This window comes from Erinaceus europaeus, chromosome 1 (assembly GCF_950295315.1).
Source record: "Erinaceus europaeus chromosome 1, mEriEur2.1, whole genome shotgun sequence".
Classification (NCBI taxonomy): domain Eukaryota; kingdom Metazoa; phylum Chordata; class Mammalia; order Eulipotyphla; family Erinaceidae; genus Erinaceus; species Erinaceus europaeus.
In genome coordinates this window covers 119,183,946-119,202,680 of record NC_080162.1, presented here as the reverse complement: position 1 = coordinate 119,202,680, position 18,735 = coordinate 119,183,946, and the positions used below count along the sequence as shown (strand labels likewise).

General features: G+C 42.2%; 1 protein-coding gene across 1 annotated transcript in view; it reads left to right on the top strand.

Annotated features, from left to right (window-relative positions):
• The window catches only part of FER1L6 (fer-1 like family member 6), a 151,226-nt gene that overhangs the window by 69,848 nt on the left and 62,643 nt on the right, over positions 1 to 18,735 (top strand). The window contains exons 20-24 of the mRNA XM_060195393.1: positions 1,566 to 1,700; positions 8,072 to 8,221; positions 10,608 to 10,718; positions 10,943 to 11,104; positions 16,114 to 16,294. Of these exons, the coding sequence (XP_060051376.1) occupies positions 1,566 to 1,700; positions 8,072 to 8,221; positions 10,608 to 10,718; positions 10,943 to 11,104; positions 16,114 to 16,294 (739 nt within the window). The remainder of the gene's footprint in view (positions 1 to 1,565; positions 1,701 to 8,071; positions 8,222 to 10,607; positions 10,719 to 10,942; positions 11,105 to 16,113; positions 16,295 to 18,735) is intronic.

Genomic DNA, 18,735 nt, shown 5'->3' with positions numbered 1-18,735 from the left:
GGATTTGAAGAGCAGGACCAACAGCTTGAAAGCTGGCAGGAGCTGCTTGTTGCTGGCTTTGAAAGTGACTGGGATCCATGTGGATTCAGTCGGCTAGGAAGGATCGTCAGTTTCCCCAATGAATGGGTACTCACGAGATGCACCACGGGAAGGTCGATCCAGTGCATCCCATTAAATCACTCATTTGTGTGCACAATTGGAAGAGAAACAAGTATGGCCATGCCTCTCTCCAGCACTAGCCTCACCTGTTAGTGGGGTAGTTCAAAGTCCCATCCTACAAACAAACCTGGCCTTAAATTCTGTGAAATTGTCATGTCTTTAAATATCTAATTAACTAGAATAGAAAATACCGATGGAGTTTCTCTCTCCCTTGTGAAAGCACCATTTGAGTGGGTTCTAAGAGTGACTGACTGGTATCCACTTTTAAGTGAGACACTCAAGGCTCTGGATCAGTATTGCAGGTTTGTCCTTTGCTTCTTTCATCTGTATAATGGGTACAGCCAACTGTCTGACAATTTCAGAATTTTCTATCACAGAGAGAACACTATTATGCAAATTGGTGAACATCCTGGTCATTTCAAACAAATGTCCACAAATCAGTGGAATTACTTACAAAGAATATTAAATTTATACCCAACTTTTAGAGACTTTGGTGACAAATATTGATTTACTCTTGAGTGAAAAATCACCAGATGTCCCCCTATCTTCAGTTTGCCCTTCCAGAAAATGGAGAGGACATTAGCATCTACTTGGTAAATTTAGTTGTCTGGTTGTTTATGCCATGTGTTCTTGCTAACTCTGGACAAGTGAGTGTCTGTTTCCTGGCCTGTAGAATGTAAGCAGGTCACTGTTTCCACCAGCTGTGAACAAGACACAGTTGGAATGAAACAGAGCATGCAGTGTGCAGCAGACAACACTTTGTAAGGATTCACTAAAAGGTAGTGGGTGCTATCTATCATTGCAGTGCTATCTGAGGACCTAGTATAAGCTGTGTTTGCAATTACAATGTTCATCTTTGTAGAGGCCCCACACCTGCACTGCACATAAGCTCCTGCAGGGCAGGGTCTTTGTATCCTCAGCATGTAGCACTTTATGTCAGTCACTTGGGTGAGTAATGATGGCAAAGGTGTGTGTGTTCTCTTGTTTTTTTTTTTTTTGCCTCCAGGGTTATCACTGGAGTTTGGTCTCTGCACTATAAATCCACTGCTCCTGGAAGCCATTTTTTTCCTTTTTGTTTCCCTTGTTGTTATTGTTGTTGTTATTGCATTGTTGTTATATAGGACAGAGAGAAATCGAGAGAGGAGGAGAAGGCAGAGAGGGGGAGAGAAAGACACCTGCAAACCTGCTTCACCATTTGAGAAGTGACCCCCCTGCAGGTGGGAATCTGGGGGCTTGAACCAGGATCCATCTGCTGGCCCTTGCCTTTCATGCCATGTGCTTTTAACCTGCTATGCTACCACCCGGCCCTTTCTCTTGGTTTTTCATAAGCATCTGTAGGATGCACCTTAGAGCTCCCCAAGTCCAATCAGATAATCATTTGCTTTTCTGTTGACCTCATCCTCCAGGTCATTTACCAGACCCTCTCCCCAACCTGGAACCAGATGCTGCTGTTCAATGGCTTGGTGCTGCATGGAGACCAGAAAGAGTTGGCAGAGTCCCCACCATTAGTGGTGGTAGAGCTATATGACAGTGATGCTGTGGTGAGTGCCAGAAATGTAATATTCAATGACTGATTTTATTTTGCTAGCCTCTGACAGGTCAGGACTCTACATATTCCCAGAGGTAATTCTGACCTCTGGAAGAACAATATTTCCAGAGTCAGGGGAATTGTTGGTGATCTTTTGCTTTATTCAAGGATTTTTCCACTTAAATCTCCCTCTGTGTGGGTCTATGTGAAAGCTTGATAGAGCTTAGGGACGCTCTCCCATCCTTGGATAAAGGTCTGGAAAGACACCCCACTTGTTAGCCTCTCTCCTTATAGAGATGAGCCAAGAGATCAAAGTCTCCCAGACTCAGTTTCTCCTTGTTAGTCTCTCAAGCTCACAGAAAGCCTACAAGCCTCTCACACTTAGTTCTCCCTGCTAGCCAGGCAAATGGTTGCCTGATTTAGGGTTCACTCAAAGTTCACATATCCACTTCACCTTTTGATCACAAAGGAGAACACACTCTATCATACACCCCCCAACACCAGACAGTGAAAAGCCCTCAAAATTCTATTCCCTTGTGCTCTTTGACATATATGATTTACATCAAGGTTTGTTTTTCTTTTCTCTACCTCCCCTTATTGGTTTAACCCCTATGCTTCTCTCAAATGCCTTTGGATAATTAACCTGCCTGCATCATGGAGAATAATCATTTTTGACCTTTATGTATCACATCAATTCTTGTCATATCAGCCCCTACCATAGGGGCAAGCTGACCTTTAAGAAACTTGTGATTTCTGACATATGTGAAAAATGTTCTTTGTTTAACTCTCTATATAAACCTGTACCCATCTCCAAATAAATAAGTGTTGGTACCAGAGTACTCCCTGAGTCCTCCTTTCTGAATCATGCGGTCCCTGAGAGCTGGTAAGGGAGGATCGATGACTTACCCCTGGCTGGATCCACTCCATGTGAGTGCCAGCACCTCTTGATTGGACCAGGTGGTGTCACATCTGGTTGAGCACTCACATTGCCATGTGCAAGGACCAGGGTTCCAGAATCCCCCTACACACACACACACACACACACACACACATACACAGAGTGCAGCAATTCTGCAGGTGTCTCTTTCTGTTTTTACTTCTCTGTGTCCCCTCCCCTCTCAATTTCCCTCTGTCAAATAAAATAAGAGAGAAAGAAAGAAAGAAAGAAAGAAAGGAAGGAAGGAATAAAGAAAGAAGGGAAGGAGAGAGCATGAGAGGAAGGAAGGAAGGAAGAAAGAAAGAAAGAAAGAAAGAACGGAAGGTGGCTGTTGGGAGTGGTAGATTCATTATGCAAGCACCGAGGCCCAGTGATAACTCTAGTGCCTCCTCCCAAAAAAAACCTTTAGATTACTGTTAAATAGGATCTAGTTCACAAAATTTGAACACATACATGTTGATATGCTTCTGGATTCTGCTTGTGAAGCCTTCTGATTTTATCATCATATTGGGTTCGCTTGTGTTGCTTGCTATGTGTTCTGCTGGCACGTCCACTGTTGGGTGGGCATCCCCCTACCTCCTGGATATTGGTTTGGTCCCCCCCACCCCTCCGCCTCTGGGACATTTGGTTTAGTCACCGTTGGTTCATGCTTCTTTCTTCTCCCCGCCCCTATCATACATATTTCCTTTGTTCCTGACTTTCCCACCTCAGGAGGGAGGTAGAAGAGAGACAGGACAGAAATGTGTTGTGATTAGGTTGTTGGACTGTCTCCCTGCTCATGAATAAAGATTGAACTGCGTTCTCAGCTCAGCCATGAGTCCCTGGTCATCTCTGTCTCCCATCTGCGAAGCCAGCCTGGCAAAAACAACACATACATGCTTCAGAAATATGATACTTGATTAAAACAAGCCACAATTATACCCAGCCATTGACTACTTCATACCTTATTGCTGATTTTAAAAAATGAAAAGAAAATCCATATTATTTTTGGCTTCTTTCATCATCACTGGGGCTTCAGCACTTTCTCAGATATAAAGAGAAAGGCAGAGAAAGATACCATGTCAGTGTTACTACTGGGGCTTGAAAAATCTGCTGCCCCTGGTGGCCATTTGTTCTTTCTTTTTTATGATATAGACAGAAATTGAGAGGGGGAGGGGATGATAAGTGAGAGAGAAAGACACATACATTTGTAGTACTTCTAAACCTATTCATGAATCTTCCCCTGTATAGGTGGGGACCAGGATTTTGTAGCACACAGTGGGTATGCTAGATCTACCAGGTGCACCACCAGCAGGCCCCAGTGAACATCATTTCTGAAAGCAATTTTTAAAGCTGACCTTGCCTGGATGGGCACTGTCACGAATTCAGACTTGCTAATTGGTATTTTTGCCTTGGTTGCTGCCTCCAAGCCTTCCAACTACACATTCATCTCTATAGCATTTCTGCTCTGTGTTAACTAACCCTCCCTCCCCAAAGATGTCTTTGTTCTGAAACTTTGGGTGGATTCAAAGGATTTTTCTTTCATTATCTAGACAGATCTTCTTCTTATAATTAAAAAATCCAAAGCAAAAGACAAAGGTTTATGTATTTTCTATGATGTTTCTACCTCTCCAGGAGATTATAGAAACACACATATATTAAGGATAACAGTAGCTCCAAAAGTTTTACTAAGGCTTCCCTTCTTTCTCAGGACATTTTGAGTGATCTGATTTTCATCCAAGGTCAGGGGAAAATTAAGATGGGAGAATTTGTAGAAAGTGACTAGGGATCTTAAAAAACAGAACCCGCCCCCTGCAATTTCCTAGATCAGTACATGTCAAATGCCTTGTTCAAGGTCACAGCTGATTGGAAGCAGAGCTAGAACCTGGCCTCCTATGACTAAGAAGGTACTTTTCCTGCACATGGGAGATGGGATGATATGGCCACATCCCTCTAAAGGTGCACATTCTACTTTTCTGTGCCACTTTCTCTGTGCTCCATTTCCCTGACTGTAAATTTGGAATCAGTATATTTACTCACAGAAAATGATATCTACTGTTGTGCCTTGTATATAGATTTTTCTGTAGAGATAACCACAAAAGAACTACTTGTTCAATCGTGTTCCTACCAAAATGGTGCTAACCCTATAATATTTATTACTTGACAACCAACCACAATCATTGAAAAACTCTTACTAAATTAACCTGCCAAGTTAGATAGATTTCCTTTTGTGCTTCCATTGCTACCCATAGGCCCACTCCAGATCTCCATTTTGTAACTGCTTTCCCTGACCCCAATCTAAGGCATTTCTTCATGGAAAACCACTCTCTATTCTGATATCTAAAGGAAAAGGACATGTAGGAGAGAAAGAACATATAGACTTCTGTACTTTCCTCCTGAGAAATAGCATGCAAATATTGAAAAGCCATGATCTCATGGTGATGATAATATTATTGGGCTCTGACTCTATTGGGGTCCTTGTTTCTAGTCTAGGATTTTCTTTGGTTCACCTGTGATTTGTGCACTCATCAGACTCCATAAGAAATACATTTAGATCTGGCAAATTTGTTGCTTGAGTTTATGTTGACTCTGTTTCCAGGGCTAATTTTATCTAACTACACCCAGCTATGAACACAGACAAAACAATCACATGGCAGATTTCATATTCAGCTGCCCTAACTCCGCTCATGTCTGGAATAGCAGACTTCACCTATGGAGACCAGCAGGCAAATTTGTTTATTTTCCCCCCTCAAATGTGACTAAACTTGATCCAATTTTCACCTCAAGTAAGCTTCCTTTGGCACTAAAAATACAGGCACTGCATCGTGAGTTTAAAAGCAGTGATTCAGTGCAGCTGCTATATGAGCATTCTCCTTGGATTCTAAATTACTATCCAATACCTTCTACTTAGTAAATGAGCAGTGAAGGGGGGTGGGCAGTGGCACATCAGGTTAAGCACACATAGTGAGAAGGTCAAGCCCCCAGCTCCCCACCTGCAGGGGGGTCACTTCACAAGTGATGAAGCAGGTCTGCAAGTGTCTCTCTGTCTCTTTCCCTCTCTATCTCCCCCTCCCCTCTCAATTTCTCTCTATCCCATTCAAGAAAGAAAGAAAGAAAGAAGGAAATAAATAAAGAGAAAGAAAAAAGAAAAATGACCACCAGGAGCAGTGGATTAATAGTGCTGGCATTGAGCCCCAGCAATAAGCCTGGAGGTAAATAAATAAATAGATAAATAAATAAATAAATAAATAAGCCATGAGTGTCTGCCCTATGTCAGGGAACACAACAGTGAATAGAATAGGCAAGACTACCTGCATGGAGCTAACAGTCTAGCTGTTCCTGGCATCACTAGTTAAGCAAAGTGATTATCTCAGCCCCAAGCTGCTTCTGGGGGAATGGAGGCCCAGATTCTTGGGAGCAGTTATGGGGAGGAGGCAAAAGATGGTGCCATCAAATAGTTCCTATAGAAACTTATCTTCTATATGCATAATTATGCAAAAATATTTAATTACCATCTTGTACTACCTAGAAAAACAAGACAGGACTCCTCAATCATTTGAACATGAAGGTCATTCTCTTTTTCTCCTCTTCCTCTTCAGCTTTCTTCTCGTTGCCTTCCTTCTTCTGCTCCTCTTCTTTCTCTTCTTCATCATCACCATATGTTGAGCCTTTATTTTATACCAGTCATTGTGCTAAGTATATATTGTTTTGTCAGTCCTCATGGCTCCATAGACAGTTACTGTTTTTAATCCAATTCTAGGTACAAGGGTAAAAAAAAAAGAAAAAAGAAAAAAGATGAGAAGCTAACACAAGGCTAACACATATCTAGGTTTTGAGGCTTTGTTAGGAAATGGACTATCTGAAATGGAATTAAGGATCCCTATGAGAAAGAAAAGTTATCACCTGAGTAATGATACTGAAGGGTTGACATTCCACATGAGGGTACATGGTCAACTTCACTGGGGGTGGGCACAGTCTTTTGGTGGTGGGAATGGTGTTTATGTACACTCCTATTAACTTATAGTCATACAAATCACTATTTAATTAATATCAGAGGAGAAAATTCATTAAATGTCTCAAACTTTTCAATGCACAGATGAGAGGCTGAGTCTTTGAAATGGTGACTCTCCTATAAGCTTAGACCAAGAGAGCAGAAGCAACCAGTGGTGTTACTTTATAATATATATATGTAACATCAAAGGACAAATTATGGTGAGGTCATGTATAATACAGCCTAGCCTAACAATGGGACTTTCAAAATCAACCCAATTGCCAAATAATTTGATTATAGCAATAACTATCTATTGCCTTCTCAAACCCTAAGACAGCAGAAACCTCCTGCTTCCTCTATAAGCCTAATTTTCCCCCAGTCCTGGAAATTCTAGGGTGGGGATCACTTTCCATCATGCTTCTCTCAATTCATACCAACTGACACTACATCTGCTGACCCAACCTATTCAATGCAATGAATACCACTTCGGCATGTTTCACTTCAGAATGTGTCTGGGAATCAGGGTAGATTTTATGGCTCTCCAGATCTGCTGGCACTCACGTGGGTGGCCTCTCAACCCAAGATATGTTGCTGGCCCTCTTGTCACCAGTTCTAGTGACTGTGTGATGCAGAAAGAAGTGCCAGGAAAGGTTCAGGTATGAACTTCTACTTTATTTGGGGTAAGCATAGGTTTTATAACAAACAGAACAAAGGACATTTTTCAAATATGTCAGAAATTACAGGTTTCTTAAAGGTCAGCTACCCCTATGGTGGGGAGGGGTAGGAATGAAAAGAATTGATGAGATACAGAAAGGTCAAAGCAATTAGTTTCCATGATGCAAAATATGTTAATTATCTAAAGTTATTAAGAAAAACATAGTGGTAAAACCAGTAGGGTGAAATAAAGCAGAGAAAGACAAAGCTTGATGTAAATCAAAGACAAGGAAATAAGTATGGGGGTATTACTGCCAGGGTGCTGTCAAGGCTTGTGGTGGAGTATGCTATGTATGTGATCAAAGGATGAAAGGATGGTGAACTCTGGGTGAATATTGTGAACTTTGAATGAATTTACAAGCAGGCAGCCATTTGGTCTGCTAGCAGGGAAGTGAACTAAGTGTGAAAGGATACAGGCTTTTGTGAGGCTTTGAGAAACTAACAAGGGGAAACTGAGTCACGGAAAGCAATTCCCTCTTAGCTCCATCCCTACAAGGGAGAGTCTAACAAGTGAGGTGTCTTTCCAGACTTCCATCACAAGGATGGGAGAGCTCCCCTAAGCTCTACCAAGCTTTCACACAGTCCTACACAGATCTATGTAAAGATTAAGCAAGGATTGGCAGAAAAAAGAAACGAGACATTACCAAAAGGGAGACACTAAGATTTACATCTTTTTGAAACTTATTTACAAAATCACACCAATGTTGACTTGAACCAGGTTTATAACAACCAGGAACAAAAATTCATTTCTTTTCTGCTTTAGGGGAAGCCAGAGTATTTGGGTTCTACAGTGGCTGCTCCTGTGGTGAAGCTAGTCGGCCAGGATTATGAACCACCCAGACTGAGTTATCACCCCATATTTTGTGGGAACCTTTCCGGAGGGGACCTTCTCGCTGTATTTGAACTGCTACAGGTAAGTGATCCAGACTCATGCATTACATGTTTCCCTAATTTGGTCAGAAAAGTGGCATCATTGGGAATGCACTTCTCTGGAACTCTGTCTCCTTCTTGATATCTTGGGCCTAGAGGTATATCATTCTGGGTGTCACTTTTTTTTCTGGGTGTCACTTTTACAACGTCAGAGGATACCATCTGTCACCCACAGTATCTCACTGTCACAAGTCAGGGCCCCCAGCTTTGACTGAGTATACTTCAGCAATCCTAATTACAAGTCTTTGAGCTTTAGACAGACCATGAGAGAACTAAGAGGAAGACAGAAAACATTTATAAACACTTAACATGTGTCTAGTGTTCTTTTTACTACCCCACATCTATTTAATCACAGAATATTCTTCATTCCTGATGAGATATAGATTAAAATTTCCCTTTGTTATTAAAGAATAAACAGGGGACTGATGTGATTGATTGACTGATTGAACTCAGCATGCAGTCAGTGGTTGAGTTGATTGCTGAACTTTGATTTTTAAGCCTCTCTCTTTCTCTATCCCTCTCTGTCTCTACCTCCTCTCTCAATTTCTCTCTGTCTTATATTAAAAATTAAAAGGAAAAAATGCCCACCAGGAGCAGTGGATTCATTGTGTAGGCAATCGAGTCAAGCCTCAGTGATAACCCTGGTGGTAATAATAATAACAACAGAAACAGCCAAGCATATGGAGACAATCAACAGAAATTTACGAAGAACCTGCTGGCTATGGAGCACTACTGAGGGGCTTGGAGAAGGAAATGAAATGAGCAGACTTCCTCTTGGCCAACTCAGACAAATACCTCCAGTGAAGAGAATCTCTTACTCCAAAGTGATATTTAAGATAATATCTGGCCCTGATGGGGTTTGAACATTGAGGGAGGAAAAAAGACTCATGCAAGGTCACAGTATTGCCTGGTTTCCAGCTTCATGCACTGATTTTGGCACTTAGCCTTCCTCAGGGGTACAATACATCCAGAGATCTAAAGCTTATAAGAATATTTGCAGTGGAAAGTATCATGCCAGGCATGGTTTCTTGAGAGATGTCCATGTTGAACCAGGTCTTAGCAGACTGGTTTCCTTAGTCGACCTCTCCAAGTCCTTCATGTAAGATTTCAATAAAGCACCACTATTTTGTTCCTCCACTTTTGTTAACCCACAGGAAGATAAGATATTTTTATAAGAAGTCTGACTTCAGTCAAAATTTGAAAACCCCATTTTCTGTTTTACTGACTAGGATGCAGCTTCTATTTGATAAATGTGGATGTCTTTTTGTCATCATGCATAGTATGGGCAAGTTAAACCCCAGGGGCTCGGAATCTTATTAGATCCACTTCACTGCTGTAATTTTCATATTATTCTGTCATGTTGTGAGCATCTGCCTATGATTTTTGTCTCTTGCCTATTGTTGGGACTATGTGTAAGCTTGATAGAGCTTAGGGAGAACTACCCCCATTCTTGGATGGAGGTCTGAGAAGATACTCTCTTGGTTAGTCTCTCTCAACCAAGGTGAGCAAAGGGAGAAGCTCAGACTTAGTTCTTTCCTTCTTGACTCTCAGGCCCACAGAAATCCCAGTACTTCTCCCCATTAACTGCAGGCCACATGGCTGCCTACTTTAAGATTCACTTACTCAAAGTCACCTTACCTTCTGATCACAGAAGAACACACCTTATCACACACTCCATCATACACCTCAGACCCCAGACAAGAGAAATTCCAAACTATATGGCTTTTGATATCCATCTTCTCTCTGTCTCACTCTACTGGTTTAACCCCTATGCTTCTCTCAAATACCTTTGGATAATTAAGTTGCTTGCATCATGGAGAATAACTGTCTTGTATCTCATCAATTCCTGTCATATCAGCCCCCCTACCATAAGGGCAAGCTGATCTTTAAGAAACCTGTAATTTCTGACATATTTCAATAATTCCCTTTGTTTGGTTTTCTATTTAACTCATGTCCACCTGCTAATAAACAAGACCTGAGACCTGAGACCTGAGACTTGAGATCTAAGGTCTGAGCACGCTGCAGGTCTCCCCGGTGTCTTTTACTTTGTGTCATCTCTTGCGCGAGCAAGAAAGAGCTGGTCCATTACCTTTCCCCTGGAGATCACCCCACCAGAGACTCCAACAGCCTATAGTATGAATTTACTGAACGTCATTTTTTTCTATTAGTGTTTCAACTCAGTAAGTCTTCACTAAGTGTCCAGTACCCTGGAAAAAACTTATTTGTCAATTACAAATGAAGTGTGGTAAAGTGCATCATCTTGGTTGCATTTTAAGTTGGAAATGTGACTTTTGCTCTATGGAAAATATGACTGTGTCACTCCCTTGTCTCTCCCTAGCCTCCTAATCAGCCCTTGTTCTGCTTGACAGGTCCCTTCATCTGGACTGCAGGGGCTCCCTCCCCTTGACCCACCAGATGTCACCCAGATCTACCCAGTTCCTGCTAACATTCGGCCGGTGTTGAGTAATTACCGAGTGGAGGTATGGTCTAGAGAAGGGGTGTGTTATCCCTGGGTCTAAAAGTCATTGCAGGGTGGCAGTGAATCCCTGTATGGTGTCAGAGGAGGTGGGATCACTGTGGGGTCCTTGTCTGGAAGAACCCCACTTTAGTTCTCAGGCCACTTGGCTTTTCCACACCTGAGTCATTACACCATGATGGCTCCTCCTGGGGTCTGTAGTGACAGCTCTGCCAACCCTCCCCTCAGGTTCTCTTCTGGGGAGTCCGGGAAATGAAGAAGGTGCAGCTCCTCTCGGTGGATCGTCCTCAGGTTCTCATAGAGTGTGGTGGACGTGGAGTGAAGTCCACTGTGATCCAGAGCTACAAGAACAACCCCAACTTCAATGTCCAGGCTGATGCTTTTGAAGTGGTATGGGCCTCTCCTCCCCCCTACCCCACTCCCCTGCACCCCTGGTTGACAACAGAGGAAAGCTTCAGGGGAGATGTTCTGGAGATTCAAGTGTCCAAGAGCAAACAGTCTCAGTTAGTGAAAAATCCAAATATCCAAAAAGGAAAGAATAGCCATTCATTGTGTTTTGTTTTTAGGGTTCCAGACAAAATTCATAAAGCATGTCAAAGTATCTTGCAAGGTATCCCCAAATGTAGCTCCTAATTTGTCAGGAGGGAACTTATTAGAAATGTAGGTTCTCCCCACCTGCAGGGGAGTCACTTCACAGGCGGTGAAGCAGGTCTGCAGGTGTCTATCTTTCTCTCCTCCTCTCTGTCTTCCCCTCCCTCTCTCCATTTCTCTCTGTCCTATCCAACAACAACAACAACAATAATAACTACAACAATAAAATAACAAGGACAACAAAAAGGGAAAAAATAAATAAAAATAAAAATAAAAATAAGAAATGTAGGTTCTTGGGAATTGGGTGGTAGCGTAGTGGGTTAAGCGCACATGGCGCAAAGTGCAAGGACCAGTGTAAGGACCCCAGTTCGAGCCCCTGGCTCTCCACCTGCAGGGGAGTCACTTCACAGGCGGTGAAGCAGGTCTGCAGGTGTCTATCTTTCTCTCCCCCTCTCTGTCTTCCCCTCCTCTCTCCATTTCTCTCTGTACTATTCAACAACAATGACATCAATAATAATTACAATAAAACAACAAGGACAACAAGGAATAAATAATAAATAAATAAATAAATATTTAAAATAAGAAATGTAGGTTCTCAGGTACCCCCGTACTACTGAATCAGAAATTGCTGAGGGAGAGCCTGTCACTCCCAATGGAAATTGAGAGGGAAGAGTGAGGTAGAAATAGAGAGAGGAAGAGTTGCCTGCAGCACTGTCTCACCACTCATGAAGCTTCTAGGAACTTGAAGCCAGGCCCTTCGACATGGAAACATGTATGCTCACTGGGGTGTGCAGCCACACTGTCCTTTTCTGTGGGATTCTGATTCCTCTAAGTCTGGTTCCACTAGTCTAGATAGTGCTCTGGTGAAACATTTGCATAGATAGTGATTATATTTTTTCTACATGTTTACATTTTTTCTAAACTATACAGAGTATGTCTGTAGTTTTCATGTGAACTGATGTTCCTTCTTCTTTTTTTGGGGGTGGGTGGTTATCAAAGACTGTTCACCACTCCAGTCTGACATGCTTTTGTCAAATAGAAAAACTGACATGGGTAGAGGGAGATAGCATAATGGTTATGCAAAGAGACTCTCATGTCTGAGGCTCTGAAGTCCCAAGTTCAGTCCTTTGTACCACCATAAGCCAGAGCTGAGCAGTGCTCTGGTAAAAAGAGAAGAGAAGAGAAGAGAAGAGAAGAGAAGAGAAGAGAGGAGAGGAGAGGAGAGGAAAGGAGAGAGAGAGAGAGAGAGAGAGAGAGAGAGAGGAGAGAGAGAGGGAGAGAGAGAGGGAGAGAGAGAGTACTTGACATTCTCATTTGGTAAAAAGAAAAAATAATTAAACAAACAAATAAATAAAAGAAAGAAAAGCAGACAGAGATAGTGAGAGAGATCAAAAGACACAACACCAAAGCTCCCTTCAGTGCAGTGGGGGCCAGACTCAAATCTGGGCCATTTCTATGCCCAAGCAGATACACTGTCCCAATGAGCTACTTTGCCTGCTCTGAACTAGTCCTCCTACTATGATGACTGTTTAAATCACCTATATTTCATTGTTGGTTGACCCTTGAACAAAATCATTTTGGACTCCATGGGTCCACTCCTGTGCCGAGGTTTTCTTTCTTTCTTTTTTTTTAAATTAAATCTATTCTTTTTCTTTAGTTATCTTTATTTATTTATTGGATATAAACAGCCAGAAATCAAAAGAGAAGGGTTATGTAGGGAGGGAGAGAGAGAGAGATGCCTGCAGCCCCTGCTTCACCACTCGAAAAGCTATCTCCTTGTGGGTAGGGACCAGGGGCTTGAACCTGTGTTGTTTTCGATGGGTTATGTTGTTTTCGCCGGGCTGGCTTCACGGGCGGGTAACAGACGACCAGGGACTCATGGCTGGGTTGTACGCAGTATCTCTTTATTCATGCAGGATGCAGCACAATCTAAGACGAGCTAAGCTAAACTCAAGTACCCTAAAACTCACAATGCTGTCTTTATATATACTTGCCAAGTAGGGTAGAAACAGGATGTGACATAGAGAGGGTGAAGAGAAAAGTGACTGGTGAAAATCAGAGTGTGACAAGGAAGGGGCAGAGCAGGCGAGAATCCAATCACTGAACCACCAATGCCCTGGAGTGCTTTATGTAAATGTAAAAGTGATTTATGTAAATAGACCAAAGCTTTGAATGGGATTAAATCTATCCCTATATAGGCATATGGTTAAGCAGAAGCCAGGGGGAGCTGGCATACTATCCAACATCTCCCCCTTTCTTTTTAACTATTTGCCATAGTATCAGGATTGTGGGGTGAACAGAAACCTATATCGTACAGGTATTTTCAAAAGAACTGGCATAAGACATGGAAAACAAAATAGGCAAGCAGCAATAACCAGTGTGATGCCAAGGGGAATGTTTCTTACCTCAAAGGGCAAGGCCTAGCAGGCGAAAGGGCATTTCTTGCCTCTGGGAACGCTTCATGCCTCTGGGGGCATCTCTTGCCTCAAAGGGTGTTTCCTGCCTCTGTGGGCATCTCTTGCCTCTTGGGGTGCTTCATGCCTCTGTGGGCATAACCTAATAAGGAGGGGGAGTTTTCTGACTCTGGGGAAGAGCCTGCAGGTGAGGGGACATGGTCTATAAAGTCTCAAGGCAATTGGCTGAAGTTAGTCTTTGAGAAACACAGCAGCGTGTACCAGTAAGTCCGATGGAGGTGTCAGTCCAAAGTAGCTGACCACAGAAGAAAATGCCAGAGGATGAAACGCTGCATGTCTGTCTTGATGGGGAATGTCGGCCACCAGAATTCTGCTTTTCTGTAGAGAGTGAGCTTTGGAGTCTGTGAATCTGTTTCTTCAGGTCGTGCCAGGTCTCATCATTGGTTTCTGGGTGTGTGTTGTAGTCATTCCATCTTGTGGGCGATGTCAGAGAACAGGATCCAAATGGATTTCCAGGAATTCCATTTGAGTAGATGCTTTTTCATGTGAAGACTTTGACAGCTGAAATTCACTTACTTGTCAAACAAAACTTGTAGCAGATTAGAAGTTTACTATAATTGATAACTCCATTATAATTGGAAGTCCTTTCTAGTATGATTTTAAGGTTATTTAAACAGTTTAAACTCAATAAAATGTGGAAAGGTAAACAGAAGAACCACGGTTAAAAGCCTCAGGCATGAGAATAATTAACATAATCATTGCACTATCTGCCCCACCCATAACTCATACAGTTTTCAAGATTAAACGTTTCAGATTCTTGTCAAGACGTAAAAGAGAAGTCAAAGGAGGGAAAAAACAATTTTTTGGATTGTTTCTGGATGTCTCTAGGAATCATGGCTGCGTCCAGCATTTTTTTTTTTAAGTCAATGTCAAACAAAAATTCAGTCATTCAAATCATTCTCTTATGAAACGCAACTTGAACCAGATTATCAAGATCTCACCATGTAGGATTAAGAGTCCCCGGAGAGCGTCCTAGTCCAAAAAGCTCCTCGAAATTCCATTTAGGGTGCTTCTGACTGTTCCTGCTGGATTGCTTCAGGCACCCATTTTTAAAAGTGTCTTCCCATCGAAGAAAGAATCCAATCAGGAGAGTAGAATTAACCACGTGTCTCCATACTTGGGAACTGCCAGGGTACTCAAGAATGTTCTTCAAATTAGAGTAGTCCTTCTCCATGGGAAACATTCTAGAAGAAGTCCAGAAAGTCCCAGGGGAAATCCCCATGCATATCCCAAGGTCTACAATCATGGTCATAAAGAACCAAACTGTGGCCCGAAGCAAAATGTAGTCCTTTTCCTCAGGAAACATGGGAGAGGGAATCCAGAAAGTCCAAGGAGAAATCTCTGTGCATCTCCCAAGCTCTATGATCCCGGTCATAAGAAACCAAAGTTCCCGGTCAGGGAACCGAAGTGTGGCCCAGAGTAAAATGTTCCAGAGACAGAGAAACTGTCTCATAATGAAGCAGTAGAGGCTTTGGCAAACCTCTTCATAAGTAGAAGAGAAGACCATAGTGCATAGGTAGGCAAAGTCTTCACTTATCTGGGAGTTGCGCAGGTCCAGTCCCACGTTGTAGCGCCATATGTTGTTTTCGACGGGTTATGTTGTTTTCGCCAGGCTGGCTTCACGGGCGGGTAACAGACGACCAGGGACTCATGGCTGGGTTGTACGCAGTATCTCTTTATTCATGCAGGATGCAGCACAGTCTAAGACGAGCTAAGCTAAACTCAAGTACTCTAAAACTCACAATGCTATCTTTATATATACTTGCCAAGTAGGGTGGAAACAGGATGTGACATAGAGAGGGTGGAGAGAAAAGTGACTGGTGAAAATCAGAGTGTGACAAGGAGGGGGCAGAGCAGGCGAGAATCTTATCACTGAACCACCAATGCCCTGGAGTGCTTTATGTAAATGTAAAAGTGATTTATGTAAATAGACCAAAGCTTTGAATGGGATTAAATCTATCCCTATATAGGCATATGGTTAAGCAGAAGCCAGGGGGAGCTGGCATACTATCCAACAAACCTGGGTCCTTGCACACTGTAATGTGTGTTCTTAACTAGATGCACCACCACCTGGCCCCTCGAGGTTTTTTTCTACCTTGTGCTTGCAAAATTGTCACTGATTAACAGGTACCTGAATCTGCACATACAGATCTCACAAATATGATAAGCTGACCATAATGAGACTTGGATGTTTAGCTGCATGGGGCCTGAAGGTATAGCATGATGGGGAAAGAAGAGAGGGAGGATTGTCTGGCATAGTTTGATCCTGACCCCAGGCTGGTTCTTAGGCTTAGCCAAGACACTGCCCACACCTCACCCCAGCCTCTCCTCCAGGAGCTTCCTGAGAATGAACTTTTGCACCCACCCTTGAGCATCTGTGTGGTTGACTGGAGGGCCTTTGGAAGGAGCACGCTGGTGGGCACCTACACCATCAACTGCTTGAAGCAATTTCTGTGTAAATCCAGAGAGACCCTTGCCACTACTTCACAGATGGATGGACTCCAAGCTGGCCAAGGTAGGAAGTACCGCCTAGACCCTGAGTTTGCACATGGCATCACCACAAGACCTGCAGGTGTCTGCTGTGGATCCATGCCCAATGATACCTTACGATCAAGAGCATCTCTTTTTCCTGCCAAATTCTTACCTTAAAACTGACATCACATGGTCTGGGAGGTGGCGCAGTGGTAAAGCTTTGGACTCTCAAGCATAAGGTCCTGAGTTTGATCCCTGGCAACACATGTACCAGAGTGATGTCTGGTTCTTTCTCTCTCTTCTTATCTTTCTCATAAATAAATAAAATATTTCTAAAAAACCATTAAAAAAACTGACATCAGGAGACCTGGTGGTCACATTACCATGCACAAGGACCAGGGTTCAAGCCTTCACTTCCCACCTGAAGTGGGGAAGTTTCGCAACTGGTTAAGCAGGTCTACAGGTGTCTTTCTCTCTCATTCTCTGTCTCCCTCCCCCACTCACTTTCTCTTTATCCTAGCAAATAAAATAGAACAGAAAAACAATAAATGAAAAGTGTTCCAGGAGGTGGTGTAGTGTACAAAGAACTGACTCTCAAGCATAAGTTCCTGAGTTCAATCCTCGACAGTACATGTACCAGAGTGATGTCTGTTTTCTCTCTCTCTCTCTCTCCCTATCTTTTTCGTTAATAAATAAAAAGCAACCCTGCCAGTTAAAAAATGAAAATAAAAGGAAAAACATGACCACCAGCAACAGTGAATTCCTAGTGCCAGCATGGAGTCCCAGTGATAACTCTGGGGGCAATAACAAATTAGAAAGAAAGAAAGAAAGAAAGAAAGAAAGAAAGAAAGAAAGAAAGAAAGAAAGAAAAAAGAAAGGAAGGAAGGAAGAAAGAAAGCTGAGTAATTCTAGTTATCTCGTGAACAATTTCCAAACCCTTAGGGCAGCAGCCAGACATCAGAGTTATGTATGATCATATGTGGCAACACACCCTTCCAGTCAATGGGTCTGAAAAATCTGACATATCCAGACTTTGTCCTAGAGGAGGATTCTTGTAGAAATGACAAGCAGCCTGCAAAACAGGTCTCATGGTATTATTAGTCAAAGGAATTTACTTGGCAGACAAGCAACATATATTTTGCAAACATAGACGCAAAGGTAATAGTAGGATTTCTAATAACAGGTATCAGAAAATCGAGGATCAGAAACTTCAATGTAGTTAATTTGTGTATATGATGTAATGCTACAGCCTTTACTTGGTTTTTTGCTTTTTTCTTCAAAGCTTTCTAAATAATATTTATTTTTTCTTTCATTTCATGAGCTAGAGATACAAAGAGAGGAATGGGGGAGGGGGAGAGGGAGAGAGAGGAAGAGACAAGTACCAGAGCAGCTCTCTGGCCTATGTGGTACTGGGAATTGAACCTGAAACCCTATGCTTTCACATATCAAACTCTACCATTATGCCACCTCCTGGACTACCATTCAAAGCTTTATTTTAATATCTATCCATATCACTGCCTGAGCACCAGTGTGTGATCACTTCCTGATGCCTCTACCCCACTTTTCCTTTCTTTTCCTGTTGCTTCCCAACATCCTGCCCCTGCAGGATGCCTCCACCTCCCCACATCTACAGACAGTGCCAGCGGACAACCCTGTATGAGTCCCTATGGGGAGGATCCAGTATGGGAGTCTCTTTGGACATGCATCCCAGGAGTGAGGTTACTGAGGGTCAGGGAATGTGCACGTGTGATTTTCTGAAGTACGGCAATGGAGTGTTGCAGAGAATTGCGCTGATTTACACTAGTCTAGAATAATCTCTGCCCCTACCACCTGAAGTCTCATTTTTTCCTCTTTAGTAGTACCTGCTATTAATCAACTTTCTGAGTTTTCATTTTTATTTTAGTTTAGATTGCTATGATTACTATTACCATTCATAAGCTTGCTGCTGTCTTGATTATTCTTTCTGTGATTCACCTGCTCCCTTCTTTTGTCCCTATTTTATTTGTTCCTTTGATTTTCTTGGTTTTTAAAAATATTTGAGATGCTAATATTTTTAGATTATAGAAATTCCTCATATATTTTCTCAGTCTGATAACTGCTAACATTGTATTTGGAAATCTTTAGCAAAAAAATTATATAATCATACCTATCAAAATTTATGGTTTGTTCTTTTAGCAGCTTATTTAAGAAACCCTTTCTCATCTCTCGGTTACAAATATATTTTCTTCTATTAGTACCAGGTTCTTTTGCCTTTCACATTTTGCACTTATCTATCAATCTACATTTTTCTACATGTATTGTAATTTTTCCCAAAACAGACTACTGATTTTCTCACTGATTTGATTTGTATTCCAGTCACTATTTTGTAGTAGCTGGGACTTCATTGCCCTGATTTAACTTATTCAGATAAAGAGAGAAAGTAACAGGGACAGAGAAGGAAAAATAACAGGCCCTGTAGCTTCTGCCCACTTAGTGGGGATTGGA